The sequence below is a fragment of the Nerophis ophidion genome, linkage group LG20, assembly GCF_033978795.1.
Source record: "Nerophis ophidion isolate RoL-2023_Sa linkage group LG20, RoL_Noph_v1.0, whole genome shotgun sequence".
NCBI classification, from domain to species: Eukaryota; Metazoa; Chordata; class Actinopteri; order Syngnathiformes; family Syngnathidae; genus Nerophis; species Nerophis ophidion.
Window position 1 is genome coordinate 13,286,686 of NC_084630.1, and position 24,028 is coordinate 13,310,713.

Sequence of the window (24,028 nt, forward strand, 5' to 3'; positions counted from 1 at the left end):
CTCTCTCCAGCCACTTCGTCTAGCTCTTCCCGGGGGATCCCGAGGCGTTCCCAGGCCAGCCGGGAGACATAGTCTTCCCAACGTGTCCTGGGTCTTCCCCGTGGCCTCCTACCAGCTGGACGTGTCCTAAACACCTCCCTAGGGAGGCGTTCGGGTGGCATCCTGACCAGATGCCCGAACCACCTCATCTGGCTCCTCTCGATGTGAAGGAGCAGCGGCTTTACTTTGAGTTCCTCCCGGATGGCAGAGCTTCTCACCCTATCTCTAAGGGAGAGCCCCGCCACCCGGCGGAGGAAACTCATTTCGGCCGCTTGTACCCGTGATCTTATCCTTTCGGTCATGACCCAAAGCTCATGACCATAGGTGAGGATGGGAACGTAGATCGACCGGCAAATTGAGAGCTTTGCCTTCCGGCTCAGCTCCTTCTTCACCACAACGGATCGGTACAACGTCCGCATTACTGAAGACGCCGCACCGATCCGCCTGTCGATCTCACGATCCACTCTTACCCCACTCGTGAACAAGACTCCTAGGTACTTGAACTCCTCCACTTGGGGCAGGGTCTCCTCCCCAACCCGGAGATGGCACTCCACCCTTTTCCGGGCGAGAACCATGGACTCGGACTTGGAGGTGCTGATTCTCATTCCGGTCGCTTCACACTCAGCTGCGAACCGATCCAGTGAGAGCTGAAGATCCCGGCCAGATGAAGCCACCAGGACTACATCATCTGCAAAAAGCAAAGACCTAATCCCGTGGCCACCAAACCGGATCCCCTCAACGCCTTGGCTGCGCCTAGAAATTCTGTCCATAAAAGTTATGAACAGAATCCGTGACAAAGGACAGCCTTGGCGGAGTCCAACCCTCACTGGAAACGTGTCCGACTTACTGCCAGCAATGCGGACCAAGCTCTGGCACTGATCGTACAGGGAGCGGACCGCCACAATAAGACAGTCCGGTACCCCATACTCCCTGAGCACTCCCCACAGGACTTCCCGAGGGACACGGTCGAATGCCTTCTCCAAGTCCACAAAGCACATGTAGACTGGTAGACTGGTAGACTGTAACAGCTTACTTACGGAACAAATCACAATATCGCATACACTAATGTAAAGCATATCACCTAGGAACTCCAAAATGATTATCAGCTCAGTTTTGACCAAAATTGGAAGGGAGAAGTCTCGAGATGTATGTTGTAATATGTATATGTGCTTTGCTATGGAGGTTTTTTCCCACTCGGGAAATTTTCTATATTGCATTTTTTTAATCATCCCTTTACTCATCCTCCCCCAGCGTATACCTTTTTCCCATCTTTGTGGCGACCCATCAGCGTTCGTGTTCTGCAACACCGTACACTGTTTGTTTGTCTAATCTTGAATGGGTTCGTGCTGAAAACAAAGTTTCGTTGTACTTGTGCAATGCTAATAAAGACCTACCTACCTATCTTATTCTGATTCGAGTAACACGGGTGAGCTGGAGTCTATCCCAGCAGACTAGTAATGTACAGACGGTACAGTGCACGCATCTCTTTTGCAGGGACACAGAAATAGTCACATCACAATTGTAGCTTCTGCTGCAATCAGGGATGCTAACAAGGCAAATGAAGGACCTAACCCACTTCACGGGCACTCTTGGGTGTGTAAATAATTGTGTGGCCTACCCCAAACAGCCCAAATGATGGAGCCATTGGATTTGGTGCTATTTTTAGAGCATGTTACTATTTTCCCTTCAACCCTGTCACAAGGACAGCTGAGGAGTACACCACAGAAATAGATTCGAAAAGCAGAAAAAGATTCGAAAAGCAGAAACATTTTTCCGAGAACCTACTTCAATCTGGTGCTACTTCTCCAAACTGCACCCTCAACATCTGTACTATACTCACATCCTTTCCAATGTCTGGAGTCCTCATTATGTGCATTTTATATTTAGTAAACATCTTATCTTTGGGGCTTCACGGTGGCAGAGGGGTTAGTGCGTCTGCCTCACAATACGAAGGTTCAAATCCAGGCTCGGGATCTTTCTGTGTGGAGTTTGCATGTTCTCCCCGTGACTGCGTGGGTCCCCTCCGGGTACTCCGGCTTCCTCCCACTTCCAAAGACATGCACCTGGGGATAGGTTGATTGGCAACACTAAATTGGCCCTAGTGTGTGAATGTGAGTGTGAATGTTGTCTGTCTATCTGTGTTGGCCCTGCGATGAGGTGGCGACTTGTCCAGGGTGTACCCTGCCTTCCGCCCGATTGTAGCTGAGATAGGCGCCAGCGCCCCCCGCCACCCCGAAAGGGAATAAGCGGTAGAAAATGGATGGATGGATCTTATCTTTGTTTATTTATCTTATTTTATTTACATGTATTTGTTAGGGACAGTGCAACAATACAGGTGTGCATATGGGAAATCTCCATCTGTTGGCCTGCAGTCAGGTTACAGAAATACCAATATATAAAATATCAATAAGAAAAATATCAATACACAAATACCAACCCTGTTTCCATATGAGTTGGGAAATTGTGTTAGATGTAAATATAAACGGAATACGATGATTTGCAAATCCTTTTCAACCCATATTCAGTTGAATGTGCTACAAAGACAACGTATTTGATGTTCAAACTGATAAACATTTAATTTTTTTTGCAAATAATCATTAACTTTAGAATTTGATGCCAGCAACAAGTGACAAAAATTTGGGAAAGGTGGCAATAAATACTGATAAAGTTGAGGAATGTTCATCAAGCACTTTTTTGGAACATCCCACAGGTGTGCAGGGTAATTGGGAACAGGTGGGTGCCATGATTGGGTATAAAAACAGCTTCCCAAAAAATGCTCGGTCTTCCACAAGAAAGGATGGGGCGAGGTACACCCCTTTGTCCACAACTGCGTGAGCATGGCTTCGTAAAAAAAAAAGTGTGGGTACATTCCTGGCCCGCCTGCAGTCCAGACCTGTCTCCCATCGAAAATGTGTGGGTGCATTATGAAGCATAAAATACGACAGCAGAGAACCCGGACTGTTGAACGACTGAAGCTCTACATAAAACAAGAATGGCAAAAAATTCCACTTTCAAAGCTTCAACAATTTGTTTCCTCATTTCCCAAACGTTTATTGAGTGTTGTTAAAAGAAAATGTGATGTAACACAGTGGTGAACATGCCCTTTCCCAACTACTTTGGCACGTGTTGCAGCCATAAATTCTAAGTTAATTAGTATTTGCAAAAAAAAGAAACAAAAAAAAGTTTAAGAGTTTGAACTTCAAATATCTTGTTTTTGTAGTGCATTCAATTGAATATGAGTTGAAAATGATTTGCAAATCATTGTATTCCTGTGATGGTTTGCTGGCATCGTGGTGCGGGTTCGTTCTCTCAATTATGCAATCGGACTTGGACACAGCGTGAAGGTAAGAGATGATGATTTATCTATACTAAAAAACAGACTAAGAACAGAAAAACTGATACTAGGCACAAAAGGCAAAACGAACAGAACTAGCATGGGAGCTAGAAAGAAGGGACGGCGTGGCGCAGTGAAAGAGTGGCTGTGCGCAACCCGAGCGTCCCTGGTTCAATCCCCACCTAGTACCAACCTCGTCATGTCCGTTGTGTCCTGAGCAAGACACTTCACCCTTGCTCCTGATGGGTGCTGGTTGGTGCCTTGCATGGCAGCTCCCTCCATCAGTTTGTGAATGTGTGTGTGAATGGGTAAATGTGGAAGTAGTGTCAAAGCGCTTTGAGTACCTTGAAGGTGGAAAAGCGCTATACAAGTACAACCCATTTATCATTTATTTATTTAACTAAAAGCGCTAGCATGTGAGCTAGAGAACAAACAAAGGGTTAGCGCGGAGGCTAGCAAGGACAAAAATAGTTTGACCACAGTCGGGAATCCGAGTCGTCCCCTGTTGCATGGAACAGAAACTAGGAAGCGAGGACGAGTGAACTGAAAAGGCAGGCTTAAATAAGGAGAGTAATTAGAGTCAGGTGACACTAATGCGTGACTATGGCAACAGAACAAACAAGATGTGATACAAAAACAGAACAAAACCAGAATATGACATGATCCGGGCAGCGGATCATGAGAATTCCGTTTATATTTACATCCAACACAATTTGGGCGGCATAGCTCGGTTGGTAGAGCGGCCGTGCCAGCAACTTGAGGGTTGCAGGTTCGATTCCCGCTTGTCCTTGGGCAAGACACTTTACCCACCTGCTCCCAGTGCCACCCACACTGGTTTAAATGTAACTTAGATATTGGGTTTCACTATGTAAAGCGCTTTGAGTCACTTGAGAAAAGCGCTATATAAATATAATTCACTTCACAATTTCCCAACTCATACGGAAACGGGGTTGGCAAAAACAAAATGCATACATTTGTTTTAAACGAACAAAGTTCAATAGAAAAACATTTAATGAAAAAATATGCACGTGTTCTTCCAAGCAGAATGTAAAATACTGCTTGGCTGTCCAGTTAAGAAGAACATCCAGAAAAACATTTCTATTCAAAATACTTATTTCTGCCAATGTTTTTAATATTAAATATTGCATCCGTTCAAAGTATTTTTTTTTTTTTTTTTTTACAATGAAAAGTGTATCATAAGTCTAATCAATTATTATTGCTAATACAATTGATTGGTATGATTTCATGATACCTGCAAGGATTTTCTTGAATGCGTTTGAGGAAATGTAGAGCACACACACATATATACATATTAGCGTCATACTTAGGCTTTCAATCACACCCACTCCACCCATAATGGCCACAAAATATGTTCCCTCCCTCCCCCTTGCATTCAGTAAATACAGCAGAAAGAGCTCTAATAACTAATCACAGGCTGACAGAGACAGATGGTTAGTGAGTTCCGTGTGTGCAAACCAGTCGCTCTGGTTACTTAACTAGAGATAACATTGATGCACAGCAGCTTCATCCGCTCTCCTGCACGTTGATGCCATCATGTCCCTGAAAGTCCTGCTGCTTCTCACCATCCTGGGTGAGTACTGCCATTTTTTTAGTAAGCTTACTTCAGCAGTGTGAAACAAAAAAAATAAAAATAAAATAAAATAAGAGGCTTTTCAGAGACTTAATACTTGGACTGCCTCTGCAAACAAACAAGTGTCAGGTATAAAGTAGTTAGTTGACTAATTGGCCGCTTGTGTAACCTCTGGTGAATGTTGGCTGTAACTGAGAACATTCTCTCTTGAGAGGAACACCTTTGGACTCCCAATCACTTATTCTTGCACATTTGCTATCTTTACTTTAGATCTTTTTTATTGCTGTAGAGTGACTTTCAAAGTGTTTGACTGCTGTGTGTTTACACAATGACTCAAACAAAAATCTGATAGATTTGCAAGTGGGACTATTTCACTCTCCTTTAACACTTTAACATCAAATCTTTTTTCAGTGATGTACCCCTCTGTGAAATTTTTTTTTAATTCAAGTACCCCCTAATCAGAGCAAAGCATTTTTGGTTGAAAAAAATAGAGATAAAGAAGTAAAATACAGCACTATGTCATCAGTTTCTGATTTATTAAATTGTATAACAGTGCAGAATATTGCTCATTTTTAGTGGTCTTTCTTGAAATATTTGGGAAAAAAAAAAGATATAAAAATGACTAAAAACTTGTTGAAAAACAAGTGATTCAATTAAAAATAAAGATTTCTACACATAGAAGTAAGCATCAACTTAAAGTGCCCTCTTTGGGGATTGTAATAGAGATCCATCTGGATTCATGAACTTAATTCTAAACATTTCTCCACAAAAAAATACATTTTTAAAATCAGTATTTATGGAACATGTCCACAAAAAAATCACTCTGTCAGCACTGAATATTGCATTGTCGCATTTCTTTTCACAGTTTATGAACTTACATTCATATTTTCTTTAAGTATTATTCAATATATATATACTTATAAAGGATTTTTAAATTGTTGCTATTTTTTAGAATATTTAAAAAAAATCTCACGTACCCCTTGGCATACCTTCAAGTACCCCCATTTGAGAACCCCTGGCATACAGGACATATTGTAACTATTTTTGCCTTGGATTTTTAGCGTGCAAAATAGAACAAAAACAAATTGTATTTGGAGGGTCGTTCAATGTGTAAATCCAGCTGTAAGGGATATTATATTTCCAAGCCGACATTTAATTGGAATGTAAATCATCCGTAATGTTCCAATGAGACAACACCTGTTTAATTGACATTTTTATTTGCGTTTACTTTTCTACAGAAAATCTCTTTATCTGTCCAATAGAATACATTGCCTTTTACTGCCACTATACACCGGTACAATGAGATTAAAAGCAACTCCAGCATCAGTGCAATAGTTTATGAATATGCAAAACACAGGAAAGAAAAAAAAAAAAGAAAAATAGTGCAAAAGTGTTGTTTAAATACTAGATTAGATTAGATTAAATAGTACTTTATTTAATCCGTCAGGAGAGTTCCTTCAGGAAAATTGAAATTTTCAGCACAATCCCATTCAAGATTAGACAAACATTACAGGGAGACAGAACAGGATCGCTGACGGGTCTGCCGGCTTCCAGCGCCCCTTACAAAAAAGATGAGATACAGGTAAACAAGGGGGGGGCGGCGGCTGAAGAGGGGGTGCAGACTGAGGCCAAGGGAAAAAAACAACAAGTCATAGCCATAGAACACATCCCTCTTACATGTGTGTAAGAGGGAAACATCAAACATCAAAGAACACAGAGGACATTAAAGACATTAAAGCAGCAGATACAACCAGACACTCCTCATACAGCTATGAATAAAAAGTAAAAGAAACATATCCACTGTGGTGGCCTCTGCGGTGTTCCACGCCATCGTCTGCTGGGGTGGAGGGAGCATGGCCAGAGACAGGAGCAGACCCAACAAAGCAACCAAGACTGCCGACTCCACTCTCGGCCAGTGTCCAGTATATATATACTATACATATATATATACATATATACAAAAGCATTCAGACTGTGGGTGGAAAGTAAAAATTGCACACAGAGCGGTGTTTAACTATAAAATCAGTGCGAATGAGAGTTCACCGTGGTTTTGACTATAGGGAAAAAACTGTTCTTGAGCACCATCAGCACCATCATAAATTATCTTAAGCAACAATTTCATTTGGAGCACACTTAAAAAAAAAGTGTCACTTTTTTTTAATGTAACAATTTTAATACGTTTTTAATCCAACTTTTGATGGTCTGATGGACGTTTTGTACTAAAATGAACTCATGCGCAATAAACTGTTCAATCTGGTATTTTTTCCTGCAAAAATGACAATTTTAACATTATTAAAAAAACATAAATAATCGGCTATGGCGTTTCAAATACAAAGCAAGCATTCATGCACTGCAAAAACTGAAATCTAAGTAGGATTAAATATCTCAAATAAGGGTGAAATTTGCTTATTTTCTATCTGATAAGATAATATTTCTCTATAAGCAGATTTTATGTTTGGGTTTTGCTTGTTTTAAGGGTTTTGGTCCAAAATGATCTCAGTAAGATATTATAGCTTGTTGTTGAGATTAGATGACCAATATTGAGTAAAACATGCTTGAAACTATATCAACTGTTGCAAAGCTGTGTCATTAACACTCACAAGTATAAAACTACTTTTTTAAGGTAATATTTTCTTAATTCAAGCATGAAGAAAATATCATGATGTATGCATATCATTATGTCAAGATAATCAATCAATCAATCAATATTTATTTATATAGCCCTAAATCACTAGTGTCTCAAAGGGCTGCACAAACCACTACGACATCCTCGGTAGGCCCACATAAGGGCAAGGAAAACTCACACCCAGTGGGACGTCGGTGACAATGATGACTATGAGAACCTTGGAGAGGAGGAAAGCAATGGATGTCAAGCGGGTCTAACATGATACTGTGAAAGTTCAATCCATAATGGATCCAACACAGTCGCGAGAGTCCAGTCCAAAGCGGATCCAACACAGCAGCGAGAGTCCCGTTCACAGCGGAGCCAGCAGGAAACCATCCCAAGCGGAGGCGGATCAGCAGCGCAGAGATGTCCCCAGCCGATACACAGGCAAGCAGTACATGGCCACTGGATCGGACCGGACCCCCTCCACAAGGGAGAGTGGGACATAGGAGAAAAATAAAAGAAACGGCAGATCAACTGGTCTAAAAAGGGAGTCTATTTAAAGGCTAGAAGATAATGGCTCTAAGAATAGTTTTCAACATATTGAGCAAAAAGGTCAAATTTTTTTTTTAATACAAAGAAAAATATTAGTGAGAATATACTTATTTTAAGGTATTATTGGGTTCATTGAGGTTAGCAAATTCTACTTGTTTTGGAAAGTCTTGACAAGCTGAATTTTCATGTTCTATTGGCAAATAATTTTGCTTAGTTCAAATAAAATACCCCTAACTTTTGTATTGTTTTTTTCTTGTTTTTGAACACTGACTTTTTGCAGGGTGCTACATTTACGATAACATATCATTAATTGACATTTTACATGCGCTTACTCCCCCTAAAAGAGGTCCCCCACGATGGTTGCAGGGCTCTACGTTCTGTATTATTTATTGCTTATCTTTGTAGAGTTCTAAATGAATGCCAAACTTAAAACAATCTAAAAGGCAATAGCCAATGTATCCACACATTATACTGTATGCATGATATATTTGAAACGTACACACGTTCAACCACCATGAATTGATTAACGTGGACCCCGACTTAAACAAGTTGAAAAACGTATTCGGGTGTTACCATTTAGTGGTCAATTGTACGGAATATGTACTGTACTGTGCAATCTACTAATAAAAGTTTCAATCAATCAATCAATCAAAACCTGTCTTTTAACTTATGTGAACAAAAGTATGCAGTTGACAGTCAACCTTGACACGTACACCTGCTAGCGAAAGTATGCTGCGTCTATGTTGAAGCCTGGCGGTCATATGGCTTAATTGAATTGAATCTGTCAGAAAAGAATGTGTGTAGGTGAGCCAAGATTGATGCCGTGTCATTTTGTATGATTAATTAAAAAAAACAACAACACTGATACTAATTCTGCGGTTCCTCATATTTCCAATCTCAGTTGTGGCCGTCTACTTTATGAAATAGTGCAGATATTTTGGTTGATAAATAATGGTTGGAGTAAATGGATTGTTCATTTTCTGCTTTACTGTTGCTTTACGTCAGGGGCGCTCACACTTTTTCTGCAGGCGAGCTACTTTTCAATTGACCAAGTCGAGGAGATCTACCTCATTCCTATTTATAATTTATGTTTATTTATTTATGAAAGAGACATTTTTGTTAACAAGTTAATGGTGCTTAATGATGATACAAGCATGTTTAACACACATAGATTCCTGTCTTTCATGAAGACAAGAATATAAGTTGGTGTATTACCTGATTCTGATGACTTGCATTGATTGGAATTAGACAGTGGTGCTGATAACGTCCGCATTTTCAAAAGAAGGAGAAAAAAAAGTCCTCCTTTCTGTCCAATACCACATGAAAGTGGTTGGATTTGGCATCTCATTTGTCCAACTTGCATACTCCTTTTTAAACACTTTGTTATGAGAGTAGCATATGTGTGTGGCCCTTTAATGTCTGGCAGCAGGTGAGTGACGTCAGTGAGTGTGCGGGTGGGCAAGCAAGTGAGAAAGCGGTCGCTGAGGGCGGGGGAGAAATACATTGGCATCAAACTCCGTAGCTTGCTAGCTTGTGCACGCTAGCTTTCTGAGACTCTTATTTTGTTAGCACAGGCAGGATGAAACAGGTCTTTTATGGTGAAGACAGGAACTGTGCTGTCGGTCTTTAGTGTTTTGACGGTAGGTACGGAGTCTCTAGAAATAAAATGTGTTTCTCTGCGTCCGCCCTGTTAGTGATTTTTTTCTTAAATATGAGCTCGCAGCAGCCAGCGTCATCTCACAAGATCCTCGGGTGCCGAGAATGTCAAACAACTGACGAAAGTGAAGTCTTGGTATGATTGATGATTGCTCATTTTTATGTCTATTTTTTAATGCCTGGCTTGAGATCGACTGACACACCCTCCGAGATCGACCAGTCGATCGCGATCGACGTAATGGGCACCCCTGTTTTACGTTATAACATGTGTCATTAGAGCGGGTTCCTTGTTTGTTTTGCTTATCATCTATCTGTATTTTGATGGATGCAATTTTATATTGAAATTGCATCGAACAGTACACTGCAAAAATGTTGTGTTCAAAAACAAGAAAAAAAAAATACAAAAGTTAGGGGTATTTTATTTGGACTAAGCATAATTATCTGCCAATAGAACAAGACAATTTGGCTTGTCAAGACTTTCCAAAACAAGTACAATTAGCTAACCTCAATGAACCCAAAAACACCTTAAAATAAGTATATTCTCACTAATAACAAGTGTACTACTATACGAGTACGTATTTTCTATTGTTTCATTGAAAATAAAACAGCAAAGTCCATTTGACTTTCATCTGTTTTAATAAGCTTATTGGACTTCCTTTTTATCGTCATTCAAATTTTAACTTTACAGTACAAATAACAACGACATTTCGTTGCATTAGCTCTTGGTAGTGCAGGATAAGAGTGTCATTTGAGTGGGTTCCTTGTTTGTTTTGCTTATCATCAATCTGTATTTTAAACCAGTGGTCCCCAACCACCGGGCCGTGGCTCAATTGGTACCGGGACGCAGAATAATTTTTTATTTAAAAAATAAAAAATAAATGTTTTATTTTTTTATTTTTTATTAAATCAACATAAAAAAACACAATATACACTTAAAATTAGTGCACCAACCACAAAAACCTCCCTTTTTCATGACAAAGAAGAAAAAAAAAAAAAAAAAAAAAGTGCATGCGCTGCTGAGCTCTTTTCGGGGTCGCTGGAGCCTATCTCAGCTGCATTCGGGCGGAAGGTGTATGAGACACAATTGTGTCAAAGTTATGTTTTTTTTTTATATAAACAATCAATGAAGTTCTCATGAATAAATAGTCATGATTCACATAACGAGATGAATAAAATAATATCTTGTACTGGGAAAAAATATATATTAATATAATTCCAGAAAATATTCTTAACAATTGGTAATGCAGCAAAGTTATAAAACACAAAATATAAGACTTTTCGGGGCGAATGCTATACAGTATATTATGGTAGATGTTGAAATTAAATACAATTAAAAATACATTTGATAAATGTATCCCGACTGGGCCCTGCGATGAGGTGGCGGCTTGTCCAGGGTGTACCCCGCCTACCGCCCGAATGCAGCTGAGATAGGCTCCAGCTACCCCAAAAATGACAAGCGGTAGAAAATGGATGGATGGATGCTTGAAATAACGAATGATTACTTTGAAAAAGTACTTTTGTGAGTGTTGATGACACAGCTTTGCAACAATTGATATTCTTTGTTTTACTCAAAAAAGGTGATCGAATCTCAGCCACAAGCTGTAATATCTTATTGAGATTATTTAGGACCAAAAACACTTAAAACAAGTAAAACACTCAAACATAAAATCTGCTTAGTGAGAAGAATAATCTTATCAGCCAGAAAATAAGCAAATATCACCCTTATTTGAGATATTTAATCTGACTTATATTTCAGTTTTTACAGTGTAACACTGTTACATTGAACGATTAACTGCTTAAAGCTGTCATTTGGCTAATATTTAACAATTTTTTTTTTTTTAGATGGAATTTGGTGTACTCAGTTCCGTGCACCCCTGAACATGGGCGGAGTCATGGGTCAGGTTGATTTGGACTCCACCACCGGGATGGCCACAGTCAACATTTCTGGCGCCGGATCATGTGGCCCCTTGAACTTTTCCCTGACAGAGTTTCCCGTCATGTACGGCCGCTTTGCTGAACCATGTACCGAGGCAAACATTGGCGTTAATATTTTCACATTCACTGCCGATCCCGATACAAACGCTACGGTCAATGTTTCAAGTCTTTTTGGAATGCGCTCCAACTTGGATGACCTCTCGTTGACTCTGCAGACGTGTAACAACTCTCTAGTATGCACAGTTGTAAGTTCTGGTCAAACAGTCTCAACAAGTCAGGCCAGGTTCAATGGAGAAATTGCTGGTGATGTTTACATTCGCCGTAATATTGGAGGAAACGACATAAGGATTCTTACAGATCTCGTTACAATCGGTCAAGTCAATGCCTCTCAGACCAATAGAACACTCTACGGCTCAGTGAGCTCAGCTTCAAGCTGCGATGTTCTCCTTGGCAGTTTAGACTCCGCCACTTTGACAGATCTGGGTGTCGTCAACATTGGAACACCTGTGCAACTCGGGAAATCCCGCCTGGACTTGACAAGCTTAAGTAACGACACTGCCTTTCTTCTACTTCGTCCAGGGTCAACGTTCATATGTGCAAAACTCTATGATGTTCCAGAAAAACAAGTGAGCGCTCTTGTGGATATGAAAGGGATAAGTGGATACCTCAGCTTCCGCCAGGCTTCCCCTTTTGATCGGACAGAGTTGAGAGTCAACCTAACTAACTTGCGGGGCCTGGTTGGTACTTACCACGTGCATGACTTTCCTGTTCCTACTGGCAGAACATCTACCTCAGATCTTTGCTCCAATGACAATTTGGGCGGTCACTGGAATCCATTTGGTATAAACGCTAGTTCCCCAACATCCCCGAATGTGCCTGGATCAACACATGACATGTACGAAGTGGGTGACCTCAGTGCCAAGCATTTGTCCCTTGCCGATCTGAACGTTGTAAATATGGCATTCGAAGACTTCAACCTCCCTCTATTTGGACGAAACAGCATTGTTGGCCGGTCCATTGTGATTCATCTAAGAGATGGTGCCAGATATGTTTGTGCTAGCATCGGCTACCCTGGTGAAGTGGTTGTTGGTAGGGCGAGGTTTCAGAGCCTCGTGGTTGGCGACATGGTATTTACCCAGCTGAAGGACAACCCTCTATCTGATGTATCGGTCTTTGTGGTTTTGTCATATGGAAACGTCACAATGGCCCCAACAAGAAACCACAACTGGCATGTACACGTGTACCCCATCAGCTCAGAGAGGGACAATGACGAGATGCGCTGCGGCTCAACAGGAGGCCATTGGAACCCATTCAACGTTGACACAGAAGACATCAGTTATGACCTCCACTGTGGCCCAGATACCCCGATAGCCTGTGAAGTGGGAGACTTTGCCAGTAAACACAGCCTCCTCGACCTCAGTGCCACAGTTGGTGGAGTCGAATCGAAGAGTTTCTTCACTGATGTTACTTCCTGGTTGCCACGGTCAGGCATAATTGGTCGATCTGTTGTCATCCATGAAGCAGAGAGAGGAGGTCCAAGGATTGCTTGTGCAAATATTACAATGGTGCGTGTCCCCAAAGCAAGCCTAGGAGAGTGGTTTGGCCCTGGCATGACTACCGGAAATATCCATTTTAGCCAGTGGATCCCAAATGGCCCCACACGTGTAAACGTGTCCTTGTTCAACCTAAACGCCATGGCTGGTGGTTATCATGTTCATGTTTTACCCATTGTTCCGAACAGCTCCGACCCATGCTCAAATGCAAACATTATGGGACACTACAACCCACTGTCAGTCAACATATCAGAGTCACCCCCACCTGGAACTGGCACAGTTGACCAGTATGAAATAGGTGATCTCGGTGGAAAATTTGGCTTGCTGACAGGTCTCAGTCAATCTGAGGAAGTCTTCATAGACAGCAACCTACCTTTAACTGGACCTCACAGCATTGTTGGAAGATCTGTGGTGATCCACTACACGAATGGATCAAGGTGAGAACATTTTCCTTTGCGTCTTAGCTAAAGTGTGAAGAGGTGTGTTATGATTAAAGGATTAATGAGTAAAGGATAGGAATTAAAAACATTTTCCCAAAACAGAAGTATAATTAAAGGGACTTTGGCTATTATTGTGAGTAATAAGAAAAGTGTGCATACAAACCAAACCCTTGAATGATTCAGTGCTTAGAGAAAAGCATTTTAAACAGAAATACAACCTGCCCTGATTTTTTTGAAGGTGTTATAGGCGCTCTGTTGTCATAAAACAAATGTTCTTTAGAGTGACTCAACAACCAATTCATTTGAAAACACCCTGTGGGTGTGGATTTATTTACAGGCTGCAGTGTGTTACGGTTTCTGCTGACAGAAATACAGATGGAGAATGGGTCAATGCCACGGCTGTTTTTAGTGGCTCTGTGAACGGGACAGTTCAGCTGGTAAGTATCCCTAGTCTTCAACATCTTATGATTTATCTAGTTTCAACCACTTTTATTCTCAACTAATTGTACATACAAAGTTAGATTCAACCTGTTAGTGGTTCTCAACCTTTTTTCAGTGATGTACCCCCTGTGAACATTTTTTTTTAATTCAAGTACCCCCTAATAAGAGCAAAGCATTTTTGGTTGAAAAAATGAGATAACGAAGTAAAATACACCACTATGTCATCAGTTTCTGATTTATTAAATTGTATAACAGTGCAAAATATTGCTCATTTGTAGTGGTCTTTCTTGAACTATTTAGAAAAAAAAGATATTCAAATAACTAAAAACTTGCTGAAAAATAAACAAGTGATTCAATTATAAATAAATATTTCTACACATAGAAGTAATCATCAACTTAAAGTGCCCTCTTTGGGGATAGTAATCGATTCATGAACTTCATTCTAAACATTTTTTCACAAAAAAAGAAATCTTTAACATCATTATTTATGGAACATGTCCACAAAAAATCTAGCTGTCAACACTGAAAAATGCATTGTTGCATTTCTTTTCACAGTTTATGAACTCAGATTCATATTTTGTTGAAGTATTATTCAATAAATATATTCATAAAAGATTTTTGAATTGTTTCTATTTTTGAAATATTTAAAAAAAAATCCCACGTACCCTTTGGCATACCTTCAAGTACCCCAAGGGGTATGCGTACCCCCATTTGAGAGCCACTGGCCTATGTTTTCAGTGCTCTTTAATGTTAAGTTTCCTCTCTAATATAGCCATTACAACGGTTAAGCAGCAATAAAAACATGGCATAAAAATAAGACACAGCTCTAAATGACTATGAGTACTATAAATAGTAGACTATACCAGTGGTTCTCAAATGGGGGCACGCGTATCCCTGGGGGTACTTGAAGGTATGCCAAGGGGTACGTGAGATTTTTTTTAAATATTCTAAAATTGGCAAAAATTCAAAAAATCCTTTATAAATATATTTAAAAAAAATATGAATGTAAGTTCATAAACTGTGGAAAAAGAAATCCAACAATGCAATATTCAGTGTTGACGGCTAAATTTTTTTGTGGACATGTTCCATAAATATTGATGTTAAAGATTTTTTTTTTAATTAAAGAAATGTTTAGAATGAAGTTGATGAATCCAGATGGATCTCTATTACAATCCCTAAAGAGGGCACTTTAAGTTGATGATTACTTCTATGTGTAGAAATCTTTATTTATAATTGAATCACTTGTTTGTTTTTCAACAAGTTTTTGGTTATTTTTATATCTTTTTTTTCAAATAGTTCAAGAAAGACCACTACAAATGAGCAATATTTTGTACTGTTATACAATTTAATACATCAGAAACTGATGACATAGTGCTGTATTTTACTTCTTGATCTCTTTTTCTTCACGGTGACAGAGGAGTTAGTGCGTCTGCCTCACAATACGAAGTTCATGCAGTCCTGGGTTCAAATCCAGGCTCGGGATCTTTCTGTGTGGAGTTTGCATGTTCTCCCCGTGAATGCGTGGGTTCCCTCCGGGTACTCCGGCTTCCTCCCACTTCCAAAGACATGGATGGATCTCTTTTTTTCAACCAAAAATGCTTTGCTCTAATAAGGGGGTACTTGATTAAGCTATTCCCTGGATCCTGACTCCTGTTCCTGCTTCCTGGTTTCTGGTTCGTGTTTTCCTTTTCTCATTTTTGAACATTAAAACCATGTTTTCCTGCTCAGTGCCTGCCGCCATCTCTGCATCTTGGGGTTCGTCCACAACAACTTGTAACAGAATACTCCAACCCAGAGTGGAGGACAAAGCAGGTTTAAATAGCATCTGGCTGATTGACACCAGGTTTGGCCAGGTGCCAATCAGCCAACCAAAAATGCTTTGCTCTGATTAGGGGATACCTGAATTTAAAAAATATTCACAGGGGGTATATCACTGAAAAAAGGTTGAGAACCACTGGACTATACAGTAAGTGACAATGCATAGACTATAGTTTATAGCTGACTATAAAGCTGTGTCAACCATCCTATAAGCTCTGTGACATCTCTTGAAATTAGTTAACAACAAAATATCTAGCTTGGAGCTGTAAAAAAGGGGTTTTGTTTTTTTATTTTGAAAATTTAGCGGAGCGCGTAAACAGGATAACACAGTGTCCGTATGTCTCATATGCATGAACGCATGATCCATTACTTGTTGTTCTTCCAGAGCCAGCAAATGTTTCCGGATGGAAGTAGCAGTGATACCATCCTGTTGGTGAACCTGCAATCTTTAGCACGAACCAATGTAAGCACCACATATAAGGATTTCTATGTTCTTGTGACATTCTCGTTTATCTGTCATTGTTGATTTTTTTTTTTTTTGCTTAAAAAAAACCTGCATTTAGTAGCCTGTAAATATTTGAGACGGATCTCATAAAGGAAGGTTAGAAAAAGAAAAGTTGTTTCCACGTAAACAGTAAAGAGATTAATTTGTCAAAACGAAATACATGTAAATAAGGGGTGCCCACACTTTTTCTGCAGGCGAGCTACTTTTCAATTGACCAACTCGAGGGGATCTACCTCATTTATATATATCATTTATATTTATTTATTTATGAGACATTTTTGTAAACAAGTTAAATGTGTTTAATGATAATACAAGCATGTGTAACACATATAGATTTCTTTCTTTCTCAAAGTATTACCTGATTCTGATGACTTGCATTGATTGGAATCAGACAGTAATGATGATAATGCCCACATTTTCAAATGAAGGAGAAAAAAAGTTGTCCTTTCTCTACAACACCACATGAAAGTGGTTGGTTTTTGGCATCTAATTCATCCAGCTTCCATACACTTTACAAGAAAAACATTGGCGGCAAATTCCGTAGCTTGCTTGATTGACATTCACGGCACCCGAGGGTCTTGTGAGATGACGCTGGCTGCTGCTAGTTCATTATTAGGAAAAAATGACAGAGAGGAAGGCGAGAAACACTTTTTATTTCAACAGACTTTCGCGCCGTCCCTTCCGTCAAAACTCTAAAGGCCGACTGCACATTTCCTATCTTCACAATAAAAGCCCTGCTTCATGCTGCCTGCGCTAACAAAATAAGAGTCTCGGAAAGCTGGCGTGCACATCACTTGTGCACGCCAGCTTTCCGAGACTCTGTATTTAGTTAGCGCAGGCAGCATGAAGCAGGGCTTTTATTGTGAAGACAGGAAATGTGCAGTCGGCCTTCAGAGTTTTGACGGAAGGTACGGCGCGAGAGTCTGTTGAAATAAAAAGTGTTTCTCGCCTTCCTCTCGGTCATATTTTCATTATAATGATCTTGCAGCAGCCAGCGTCATCTCACAAGACCCTCCGGTACCGTGAATGTCATTTAAGTGACGTCTTGGTGAAGATTGATGATTACTAATTTTTAGGTCTATTTTTTTTAAAAGCCTGGCTGGAGATCGACTGACACACCCCCCGCGGTCGACTGGTAGCTCGCGATCGACGTAATGGGCACCCCTGCTGTAAATGCACATGGGCGGTAGTAGTGTTGTCATGGCAAAAAAACACAATGGCAGACCACAAAGCTGTCGTGTTTTTGCTCGTACCACATCTCCAGCAAAGTGTAGCTTTGCTGCATCAAATGTGAATTTTTATTTAACTCTCGATCATGAACCAAACAGCTATCTTTATTGGCAAGGGCAATCGACATATTGCATTGAATTGTCAGGTTCAAAAGGCCACGGCCCCCTGACACCCCTTCTCAACTGTCTATGTGACGTCAAGGCTTGGTTAGCCCAGAATATTTTAATAATGAATGAGGGAAAAACGGAAATTTTAGTTTTCGGTCCGGCCCTCACTGACTTGGGACCATTGCAAAATGATGTGCGTCCCAAAGTCACCAGCCTTGGCGTCACTATAGACAGCCATTTTAAACTAGACAAACAAGTCAATGGCGTTTTAAAATCGTGTTTTTATCACCTTTGTCTTTTAGTAAAGGTTAAACCATTTTTATCTTTTAACCTTTTTGAACAAGTCGTGCATGCTTTTATTTCAAGTCGCCTGGACTACTTCAATGCACTTTATGCTGGCATTAGCCAAAAAGCTCTCTCCCGGTTGCAGTTAGTCCAGAACGCGGCAGCACGACTTTTAACAGGGGCCAGGAAACGCCAGCATATAACCCCAATTCTTCAGAGTTTGCACTGGCTCCCTGTTCATTTTAGAATTGATTTTAAAACATTGCTGTTTGTTTTTAAATCTTTACATGGACTGGCACCTCAATATATCTCGGACCTTATCCAAATGTGATAAGCTCTGAGGTCCGAGAGCCAGTTCCAGCTCGTGGTGCCCAAGACCAGACTTAAGACCAGGGGAGACAGGACCTTCTCTGTGGTCGGCCCTAAGCTCTGGAACACTCTGCCCCTCCATGTTCAAACTGCTTCCACAGTGGAGTGTTTTAAGTCTCGTCTTAAGACCCACTTTATTCTTTGGCTTTTAACACTACGTGAGTTGTGTGGTCCTCTGTTGTCCTCTGTTGTCCTCTGTGTTTTTTATACACTTTGATTTCTATTTTACTGTTTTAATTGATTTTACCCTTTAAAATAGTTTTTAATCATATTGTTTTTATATTGTTTTTATTGGTTTTATATTTATTTATTTTTTGTTTTTATTCAGTCATTGGTGGAGCATACTATATATATATACTTTTTTATTTTATTTTATTTATTTATTTATTTATTTTACAATTGTTTTTAACATGGCTGTGCAGCACTTTGGAAACGTTATTGTTGTTTAAATGTGCTATATAAATAAAGTGGATTGGATTACGTAGCAGCAACGATGTGAGACGTCAACCAGAGATAAGCCAACGTGCGTTAGAAACAAAAGAACAGCAGAGCTTCGGGCGTTGGGCGAGCATTGACAGACAAATCAAAACACAGTCATTGTTTCTCTTACGTATTTGCTTTGGAGAAGGACAGAAGTGAAAGTAGACGAGTGATAACCAGAATTACCTGCTTATTTCCTCATCCTCAAACAGAATGAAAACGAACATTTGAATGAATAAATTGCTTACATTTAGTGTGAAGAAGCGCGTTCATCCCTGATCTGAGTGTGCGATACTCTGTGTTTGCAGTTTCCCTTGCAAGAATCAGAACAATTCTTATTCTACTTCTTTTCTTTCCTTTTTTCAATCTGCAGCTGACAGAAGCAACACTGTCCATAGATAATGGCCGTAAGCAAACCAGCGACAGGTGTACCGATGCCCAGGGAACATTTAATCCTACCAGCATGGCATCATCGGTGAGACTAAAAAAAAGCTTGGACAATGTTTTTTGTTTTTTTGTACAAGGACTTGTTAGTGAAGTGAATTATATTTATATAGCGCTTTTTCTCTAGTGACTCAAAGCGCTTTACATAGTGAAACCCAATATCTAATTTTTTACATTTAAACCAGTGTGGGTGGCACTGGGAGCAGGTGGGTAAAGTGTCTTGCCCAAGGACACAACGGCAGTGACTAGGAATGCGGAAGCGGGGATCGAACCTGCAACCCTCAAGTTGCTGGCACGGCCGCTCTACCAACCGAGCTATACCGCCCCATTTAATTGTTAATTGTTCGTTTTTTTGTTTATTTTGGTTTTCTATTGCCATACATCTAAGCACACGTTTCACTAGCATTAATTGTGTCCAAACAAATGTGTTTGGTAACACTTTAGTATGGGGAACGCATATTCACCATTAATTAGTTGTTTATTAACATGCAAATTAGTAACATATCGGCTCTTAAGTAGTACTTATTAACACTTTATTCGGCATGGTCTTATTATACAACCAGTAAGCCATTAACAAAGCGTCTTCCCTCAATAACCTCAAAATTATTGCTTATTCGTAACCCTAACCCAAAATGATGAAAGAGCCATATTGGACAAAAATACAAAAAAAAAAAAAAATCTGTCCGAAGCCGCAAAAAATTAAAAGCCTTCTATGAGTGATATAATGAAGTCGACACATGATATAAGTGTCTATATTGGCCTACTATAAAAAAAAAAACACATGTCGCTGACACAAATCTTCATTGACAAATATGTTGAAATTTAAAATTTATTCTACACATTTTTACAACATTGGAGAATATTATTAAAATGAGTGGGGTAAGAAAACTCCTCTAAATTAGTGGCTTAAAATGGCCAGAGGTAAAGATGTGTGTGTCCAACTTAAAGTAAACGGTAAGCTGTCTTCTTCTAATGGAATTATAACGATCTTTGCAAGCTGGGTTACGTTTGCTGTGGTCTGGAACAACACGGCGCACAAACAACTATCAGACACGCAGCCAATATTACATACAGATAATATGTCATGAGAAATGCAGATATAAATTAAATACACAGAGGACATAAGTAAAGAAAATTAAATTAACTCCAATATACCGACTAGTGAGGCATAATGATGCAATATGTACATACAGCTAGCCTAAATAGCATGTTAGCGTCGATTAGCTTGCAGTCATGCACTGGCCAAATATGCGTGATAAGCACTCAACACAAGTCAATTACATCAACAAAGTATAAAAAGTTTGGTGGACAAAATGAGACGAAGAATGAGTGGCATGAAAAAAATTCTTTCTCTGGCATCGTTGAAGAATGTTATACGGCAAGTTCAAGGACTGCCAAAATTAGTAGGACAAAACAGTTCAAGTTAAAGTACCAATGATTGTCACACACATACTAGATGTGGCGAAATTATTCTCTGCATTCGACCCATCACGCTTGATCATTCCTTGGGAAGTGAGAGGAGCAGTGGGCAGCAGCGTTGGCTGCGCCCGGGAGCCATTTTTGGTGATTTAACCCCCAATTCCAACCCCTAATGCTGAGTGCCAAGCAGGGAGGTAACGGGTCCCATTTTTATAGTCTTTGGTATGACTCGGCCGGGGTTTGAACTCCCGATCTCAGGGCGGACACTCTAACCATTAGGCCATTGAACAGCGCTCTCAGAGAATCCATCCCATCCATCCATTTTCTACCGCTTGTTCCCTTTTGGGGTTACGGGGGGCGCTGGCGCCTATCTCAGCTACAATCGGGCGGAAGGCGGGGTACACCCTGGACAAGTCGCCACCTCATCGCAGGGCCAACACAGATAGACAGACAACATTCACACTCACATTCACACACTAGGGCCAATTTAGTGTTGCCAATCAACCTATCCCCAGGTGCATGTCTTTGGAAGTGGGAGGAAGCCGGAGTACCCGGAGGGAACCCACGCAGTCACGGGGAGAACATGCAAACTCCACACGGAAAGATCCCGAGCCTGGATTTGAACCCAGGACTGCAGGACCTTCGTATTGTGAGGCAGACGCACTAACCCCTCTGCCACCGTGAAGCCCTCTCAGAGAATCCTGTTTAATATAAACAGTGGGATTTCTAACAATTAGGAAGGCATGTGTCACCATGTCCTCCTACAAAAAAACCTATTAAAACAAAAAATATATCATCTATTTTCATACATTTTTTAAAAAGCTCCAGGGAGCCACTATGGCGGCGTTAAAGAGCCGCAGGTTGCAGACCCCTGCCCTAACCCTAACCCTAATATGTTCCCCTAGTGTCCAAATAACTCTAAAATAACATTGTTACTTTAATAAGCAACTAATTAATGGTGAATATGTTCCCCATACTAAAGTGTTACCATGTATCCATCCATCATCTTCCGCTTATCCGAGGTCGGGTCGCGGGGGTAACAGCCTAAGCAGGGAAACCCAGACTTCCCTCTCCCCAGCCACTTCGTCTAGCTCTTCCTGGGGGATCCCGAGGCGTTCCCAGGCCAGCCGGGAGACATAGTCTTCCCAACGTGCCCTGGGTCTTCCCCGTGGCCTCCTACCGGTTGGACGTGCCCTAAACACCTCCCTAGGGAGGCGTTCGGGTGGCATCCTGACCAGATGCCCGAACCACCTCATCTGGCTCCTCTCGATGTGGAGGAGCAGCGGCTTTACTTGAGTTCCTCCCGGATGGCAGAGCTTCTCACCCTATCTCTAAGGGAGAGCCCCGCCACACGGCGGAGGAAACTCATTTGGGCCGCTTGTACCCGTGATCTTATCCTTTCGGTCATGACCCAAAGCTCATGACCATAGGTGAGGATGGGAACGTAGATCGACCGGTAAATTGAGAGCTTTGCCTTCCGGCTCAGCTCCTTCTTCACCACAACGGATCGGTACAACGTCCGCATTACTGAAGACGCCGCACCGATCCACCTGTCGATCTCACGATCCACTCTTCCCTCACTCGTGAACAAGACTCCTAGGTACTTGAACTCCTCCACTTGGGGCATGTATTTTTATTTATTTCTCACAGGGTATTATTTATTTCTCACAGGGTATTTTCCATTCAATGATACAGTTACTTACATTTATTCTCTTTGCAGAATCCCAGCTGTTCTCTTGACTACCCTCTCAGTTGCGTAGTAGGCGAGGTATCTGCAAGACACGGCCCAGTTAGCCTGACCCAGAGACAACTCTACACCGACAGTATCATTGAACTATCTGGGGATAACACAGGTGACGGCACATTCCTTTCAATCATTGAAATAAAATACTTATGCTGTATTCTCAATGGATGCAGTATAAACAAAGCATACTGTTTAAAGCAGGGGTCACCAACCAGATGAGTCGCCCGCTGGCCTGTTCTAAATATAGATCAAATAGCAGCACTTACCAGTGAGCTGCCTCTATTTTTTAAATTGTATTTATTTACTAGCAAGCTGATCTCGCTTTGCTCGACATTTTGAATTCTAAGAGAGACAAAACTCAAATAGAATTTGAAAATCCAAGAAAATATTTCAAAAACTTGGTCTTCACTTGTTTAAATAAATTCATTTATATTTCTACTTTGCTTCTTGTAACTTTCAGAAAGACAATTTTCGAGAAAAATACAACCTTAACAATGATTTTATGATTTTTCTAAACACATATACCTTTTTACCGTTCAGATTCCTTCCTCTTCTTTCCTGACGATTTAAATCAATGTTCAAGTAAATTATTTTTTTTTTATTGTAAAGAATAATAAATACATTGTAATTTAGTTCTTAATTTTAGCTCCTGTTTTTTCGCCGAAAAATATTTGTGAAATATTTCTTCAAACTTATTGTGATTAAAATTAAAAATATATATATTCTGGCAAATCTAGAAAATATGTAGAATCAAAAATAAATCTTATTTCAAAGTATTTTGAATTTCTTTTAAAATTTTTGTTCTGGAAAATCTAGAAGAAATAACGATTTGTCTTTGTTAGAGATATAGCTTGGTCCAGTTTGTTATATATTCTAACAAAATGCAGATTGGATTTTTTCCTATTTAAAACATGCCATCGAAATTCTAAAAATTAATCTTAATCAGGAAAAATTACTAATGATTTTCCATAAATATTTTTTTTTTATTTTTTCAAAAATATTCAAATTAGCTAGTTTTCCTCTTCATATTTTTCGGTTGAATTTTGAATTCTAAACAGTCGAAATTGAAGATAAACTATGTTTCAAAATTTAATTTTCATTTTTTCCCTGTTTTCTCCTCTTTTAAACCGTTCAATTAAGTGTTTTTTTTCATCATTTGCCCTTTTGTGGGTTCTTCCGAGGATGTTGTAGTCGTAATGATTTGTGCAGTCCTTTGAGACATTTGTAATTTGGGGCTATATAAATAAACATTGATTGACATTGATCGATTGATCATTTATTCTCTACAAAAAAAACCTTCCGTAAAGGGGAAAAAAAAAAATGTACGAAGGAATGACAGACAGAAATACCCATTTTTTTTTCATATATAAAGATTTATTTATTAAAGGTACATTTAACAAATTGGCTATTTCTGGCAATTTATTTAAGTGTGTATCAAACTTCGCATTAATCAGTAAACCAAAAAGTAGCTCTTGGTT

General features: G+C 40.0%; 1 protein-coding gene across 1 annotated transcript in view; it reads left to right on the forward strand.

Annotated features, from left to right (window-relative positions):
• The first annotated feature begins 4,790 nt into the window (after positions 1 to 4,790).
• The window catches only part of cusr (Copper-only SOD repeat protein), a 62,344-nt gene continuing 43,106 nt past the window's right edge, over positions 4,791 to 24,028 (forward strand). The window contains exons 1-6 of the mRNA XM_061880499.1: positions 4,791 to 4,964; positions 11,623 to 13,705; positions 14,046 to 14,145; positions 16,353 to 16,430; positions 19,317 to 19,418; positions 22,527 to 22,659. Of these exons, the coding sequence (XP_061736483.1) occupies positions 4,928 to 4,964; positions 11,623 to 13,705; positions 14,046 to 14,145; positions 16,353 to 16,430; positions 19,317 to 19,418; positions 22,527 to 22,659 (2,533 nt within the window). The 5' untranslated portion in view covers positions 4,791 to 4,927. The remainder of the gene's footprint in view (positions 4,965 to 11,622; positions 13,706 to 14,045; positions 14,146 to 16,352; positions 16,431 to 19,316; positions 19,419 to 22,526; positions 22,660 to 24,028) is intronic.